The sequence below is a fragment of the Papaver somniferum genome, chromosome 6 (assembly GCF_003573695.1).
Source record: "Papaver somniferum cultivar HN1 chromosome 6, ASM357369v1, whole genome shotgun sequence".
Classification (NCBI taxonomy): domain Eukaryota; kingdom Viridiplantae; phylum Streptophyta; class Magnoliopsida; order Ranunculales; family Papaveraceae; genus Papaver; species Papaver somniferum.
In genome coordinates this window covers 173,985,858-173,991,865 of record NC_039363.1, presented here as the reverse complement: position 1 = coordinate 173,991,865, position 6,008 = coordinate 173,985,858, and the positions used below count along the sequence as shown (strand labels likewise).

The 6,008-nt window shown below is 37.7% G+C and overlaps 1 protein-coding gene across 1 annotated transcript; it reads right to left on the bottom strand.

Moving 5' to 3' along the window:
• Window positions 1-1,589: 1,589 nt before the first annotated feature.
• LOC113290163 (putative protease Do-like 14) lies at window positions 1,590-5,304 on the bottom strand. Its single transcript, XM_026539710.1, has 11 exons — window positions 5,116-5,304; window positions 4,891-5,029; window positions 4,378-4,491; window positions 4,106-4,288; window positions 3,859-3,986; window positions 3,463-3,674; window positions 3,141-3,222; window positions 2,881-3,023; window positions 2,520-2,640; window positions 2,263-2,355; window positions 1,590-1,925 (listed from the first exon to the last, which is right to left on the bottom strand). The coding sequence occupies exons 1-11, from the start codon at window positions 5,128-5,130 to the stop codon at window positions 1,809-1,811; spliced, it is 1,347 nt and encodes a 448-aa protein (XP_026395495.1). The 5' UTR covers window positions 5,131-5,304; the 3' UTR covers window positions 1,590-1,808.
• Between the last annotated feature and the right edge of the window lie 704 nt (window positions 5,305-6,008).

The following is a 6,008-nucleotide window of genomic DNA, read 5'->3' as shown; positions in this document are numbered from 1 at the left end:
TTATTTTGTTTTTCAGAATGTTGTTCATGATCCATGAGTTCCAGATTCATACTTCTCACCATTCAGCATCACCTCACTCTAAGGAGATGATTACCATGAGACTGTCCAACAACAAGTTATATGTTAAACACATGCGGCCCGTCTAATCATTTTGGTTTTGCAGGAATTGATGGCATTGTTAGGAATGATAGAGGAGGCTTTGTTGGTATGCTCAACACATTTGTAGAAATAACAATAACATGGCTGAGCTTCGGGCGATAACGCATGGCATTCATTTAGCATATAAATTACACAAAAAGAAACTAATAGTGGGGAGTGATCCCGCTTATATTTATCAGTCTTTGTAGAGGCTTAGCAGTTTGTCCTTGGTGTTTTGCTACAACCTCCTTTTCAAAAAGATAGACTTGTTTCATGTGAAACCATCATATCTTTTTGAAACTGAGAGAATAATATGAAGTCAGTTCTCTTTCTACGTAGGTATACAGAAAGTAACACAACTGCAAATATTTTGGCTAAGAAAACATCTAACTGAAGGATGGGCTGATAAAGCTCCTTGTTTTTTGATATCTGTTTTGTTGGAGAATCGTAGGGGAAGGGCTTTTTCTTGTTATGTAAAGCCCAGCTAGCTATGAATAACGTAGTTTACCAAAATACTACCTCCGTTTCTGGAAAAGTGTTACTTTCATTTTTTCATTTTAGCCTAAAAATAAGCTAAATTGAAAAAGTGAAAGTAACACTTTTCCAGAAACGGAGGGAGTAAAATAATAAATGAAGTTTTGTTCCCGAAATTGGTTTGTAGGTTTATAGTAGGCCACAGGGTATGTACCGTAATAGATTGAATCACAAGAGTGTGCAAACAACCAGATTTGCTTATCATGGATGTATCACTGAGTAGCTTGGTTGCACGGACCCTCCGATTTTTGAGCTGTGTCCGCGTCCGACTCGCGTCGGACACATGACGCGCGTTGGATGCCGACACGATGCATGTCCGACGCACCAATATACGCGTCCTGCACGCGTCTTATTTGGACGCACCCATGACTCGTGTTTGAAACATTTTTTTTTTCATTTCATTTAAACTTCTTCCTTTATTTTTACTATTATTAACTAAATGAAGAAAGACAAATATTTAGATCAATCATTTAAGTTCTTATTATGAGTCCTGTAATTGGAAATGACATCACATATATCCTTGGTTGGGCATATGTTGTTCTAAGAATGCACTTTGATTATGCCATGTGTTTAATAGTGATAATTGCTTGACATTCGGCGTGTATAAACAAATGATCTCTCTTTTTCTTTTGAAATTTATACACATATATCATTATTTTCTAATATTTAGGATCGAAACACTTGACTTTGCTGTATAAATACATAATTATGTACATAAATAATATATAACTAAAGTATATATATACGTGTCCGCGTCCTAGTTTTTTGAGAATTTTATAGTGTCCGCGCCCGCGTCTGTGCAACCCAGCTGTGTAGGCATATTTGCTTATGATAATTTGTTATCCCTGGTGGTTTTACCGTTCTTAGCTTACCTCGGCCATAACGTGGGTCATAGCTTTCTGATTAATAACCGATTGTTTAGCACTTCAAAAGTTCATCTTGATTTTCTCGACTGTTTGATAACTTGATCCATTAACGTGGGTCATAATTTCCTCTTATAGAGGTTTTACCGTAGTAACTTCCTACAAAGTTTTGGTCCCAGAATCCATTAACGGTTACGTCACCAACATATACAATGACCCAAGGAACAGCCATCTTCAGCATAACACATTAGTTAAATACTGAAAAGGTTATTATTAAGAGTCCGGATTAGCCTCCTCAGGAACCACAGTCAAATTCACTACCTTATTGTTCCCTCTCTTCACAACCACTTTCAAGGGCTTTCCAACCTTGTCCCCCATAGCTTCGATAATCTGCAGAATGAAATTCTTAAACAGTCATACACCCCAACCATCTCTCTAATAATTTTTTACAAAACAGACTTCACCGTCCAAAACTAAAAGAAACATCCTGAAATCTTGTGGAAAGGTGTTATGGCTACAATATTGAATAATTTTAACCAACTATATGGAGGTATATCATGTGGTAAACTAAAAGATCAGGAAATTTTATGCATATCTGTGTTGTCATATGCAGATTAGATGTAGGATCAAAACCTAACTTTCTTGCGAGAGGATGGAGCTTGATTTTACATGTGGCTAATTAGAGGAAGCATCTTTTACAAATAGATAAATCAATTAACAGACATACCTCTGTGATGCTTGAAATCGGGATGTTATCGAATTCAACGACAATATCACCAGGGCAAAATCCAGCACGGTCAGCAGGAGACCCTGGTGTTACCTGTTTGGATGTTAAAAATCTCAAGTCAGATCAAGAAGGTGGACCACCATGCTTCATTTGTAAAAAGACAGTGAAACATTTGATGGGCCTTTGCGAAATGCATTTGATTCCAATGAAAGAAATGGAAGGACAACAAAAGAAGAAAAGAGAGCAATAAAACTCACCATCGGTACAAGCACACCCTTGCTAACATTTGGAAACGAAATATCTCTTTCCTTGAGCTGAGCTACAATCATATCATTCAAATCAAGCATTTTCAACCCAAGCCAAGGTCGGACAACTCTCCTACAAAATATTAGAATACAATATTAAAATATTAGACAAACCTCATAGCCATGTTATAACTCAACTCCTTCATTAGGTCGATCCTCTGCAATGGATTATATCCATTCCGACATAGCTAATTAAAAGAAGTGATTGCAACCAAAGATTGAGAAATCATCCTAACATATGAGAATTAGAACTTCTTTTGCGATCCCAAACTGTTGAAAAGGGTAGGATGATAAAGTCAGGAAAAAAAAATACCCATTTTTCTTGAAGTGCTCTATAATTTTAGAGACAGCGTCGATTGGCACAGCAAAGCTCAAACCATCAGCAGCAAATACCTTCATAATATTGACTCCAACAACTTCTCCGTCAAGATTGACAAGTGGTCCCCCAGAATTACCCTATAAAAGAATAAGGGCATGGAACGATACAGCATTAAATAAAAATTCTTAGATGATACAATCACATATTACGAAGGTTAAAGGAGGAAGAATTGTCAGGGTATAAGATCTTTATACCTGATTAATTGCACAATCAGTCTGTAAATACTCTCTCCGTATTCCTCCAAGACCCAGATCACTACTTTTACGATCAACGCAACTAAACAAAAAGACAATGAGAAAACCAGAAGTAATATCAGATGGTACTGTTCAACAAGGATTGCTTCAAATTTGGTAATTCATCTAGATAAAATATCTAATGTCTATATCTAAATGTTTGCATACCAGCTTCACCAGATACCAAGCGGAAACCAGAAAGATGCGTGTAAAAATATATAGGGGAAGCAAATGTTCATAACGAGATATGCCGAATCACTTTTTCAAGAATTTTATACTCTACCTGACAATACCAGCAGTAACAGTATTTTGTAAAGATAGTGGGCAGCCCATTGCTACCACCCAATCCCCTGGACGCATCTTAATTGACGAACCCAGCTTTGCTGCTGGTAAAGGAGTTTTAGAATTGATTTTAACTACGGCAATGTCCGAATGAAGATCAGCATTGACAACGGTACCCTCGAATGTTCGTCCGTCTTGCAAGGTAACATCAACCTGCGGTACATAAATTGAAAACAATCAAGAGAACCGAAAACATAACTCGAATACGAGGTCCAGACAAATTACCATACGGGCACAAAAATAATTAATGTAAAGCTTGCAAGCAATCAGCGAAAAAACTACATCTATACACCTTAAGTTGAACTTAAATAAATGCTAATGGGCATCAAAAGCGAACCTTTCCTTTGGAGACTTTTTTCGTACTCTGAAAGTCTACCACGACATGAGCACAAGTTAAGATTGTACCATCTGAATCAATAATAGTTCCTGATCCTATACTCTTCCCCAACGCCATTCCTCGATAACCTTGAAAAACATAAAGATACCCGAAAATAAAAAATCTATCCCTGCAATGTCTAAAACTAACTTTGTCGATCAACAACAAAGATAAGTAATCTGCACAATAGTAAGCCAAACATACTGACCTTGTGAGACAGATATATTGACAACAGCAGGACCAACTGAAGCAGCTGCTGAAGCAATGGAATCTCTACCTAAACATCCATGACAACATTTTCTACCATCCTTTCCATCTTCACCAGACATTTCCTTCTTTATATCAGGTAATCCATTGGACCAAGCAGGACTTAATAGTGAAAAACTATTCCCTATTTTTACAAATATAAAACAGGAATCTAGTCAAATTTTAATCAAAGTAGATTAAAACCAAGCAAACTATATTACTAAACCTGAATACCTGATTTCCACCAAGTTTTATCCAGCGCAACATCTCCTCCAAGAGGTAATAATTCTTCTTTAGTTAGCCATGGAAATGAAAATTGTGGAGAGATTGATGCTGATATTCTTGTTTCTGTAACATAAGAGTGTATACCAATCCATTTAGATATCATTTTTTTTACTTTAGTGGGACTTGGGGAAATCTCCACCACCATTCCACCACCAACAGCAATACCACAAAATCCCGCCAACAACATCACTCGGCCACCGCCAACAACACCAGCCAGATGCCATCAACAAACCCCAGCACAAACACCAACACCATATACATACATTTACGGCAGGTGTTGTGGTGGCAGAGGTGGCCAGTGGCGCAACCAGCATGAAACATAGAACTTGGAATTTGTTTTCACTTTCTAACTAGTGCATGTCCTAGCTCCGCCACTGGTGGTGGTGGGATGGTGTTGGTTTATGGTTAAATTGATCAATGTCAAACCAATTCCAATATAAATTTGGATACGAAGACACTTACTAAAATCTCCACGGCCATTGTCAAACCCTATAAGACTAGCTCCAGTTGCAGTTCCTGCTGCTAAAGCTATTATCCGTAGAACAGAATTCCGACCATTAGGTCTACGGAAACCACTTTGTGAGACTTGAAATAGTCGTTTCTGCGAAGTTTTAATCGAAATTAATCAGGAGAACCTCTTGAAGATAAATTGAATTTCAAATACGGAAGAGTTAGGGTTTTAATTACCAGTAAATGTTTCATCACGAAGGTCGCCGTATATTGAATTCCCGAAAACCCTACCAACACCTCATGAAAATCAGGGAAGGAAATGATCTCCAATCGTTAAATATTTTGATCATAACTCAGTTTAGAAGAAGAAAAACAGAAGAGAGAGTCCAGGTTAGGAATAGGACACCGTTTGGTCCATGGGCCGCGGCATCGGCAATTGGTACTGCCCCCGTGATCCTGTTTAAGGGGAACCAAATGCGAACCATTTAACCGGTTGATGGCATTTAAGCATTGGTTCACCGTTGGTCCATTTGTATTAGTCCGCCTCTAAGGAGGTTTGTTTATTTTTGTTTATTTTTCTTTTGGCATAAATTAAAAACCAAATTACATAACTGTGTTGTCCATTAAGATAGGAGAAATTAAAAATGTGGAGCGTGGTTATCCAGTTTGTAGTAATACTATTATGTCTGATATATCTCGCTATAGTATCACAATTATTCGCTAATCTAGTCTGTTTACGTGCTTGAAATCACAATTAACTATAGTTAACACGGTTAAAATCCGGAGGATTCGAGATAATACTACTTCCATTTCATGCATTGGAATTATGTTCAGGCTTGTTAACAATTTGGCAACATCAAGGGATCCTTAAAGTTCAAAGTTTGGCAAGGATGATCGAATATGAAAAGCAATTTTTAGCGCAGTATTGTGAGAATCAAACTCAAATGCCAGAGTATTAGGGCGCAAGCATACCATGACAACTATCAATCTTGCCAGCCTGAAAACGCACACCATTCCAAACGGGTGGGGATGATCAGTCACATTGTCTACCTATCTTTCCAAACAGTCTTGGGGTCACCAACTATTTAAGGGGTCACTACTTAAGGCTTGGGAAAATCACAGTTCTCAAC

Coding starts and splice junctions, on each gene's coding strand:
- LOC113290163 (XM_026539710.1), bottom strand. Junction 3,675..3,858: donor AAAAAGTCTCCAAAGGAAAG/GTTCGCTTTTGA, acceptor TATGTACCGCAG/GTTGATGTTACCTTGCAAGA. Junction 1,926..2,262: donor CGATTTCAAGCATCACAGAG/GTATGTCTGTTA, acceptor TTCATTCTGCAG/ATTATCGAAGCTATGGGGGA.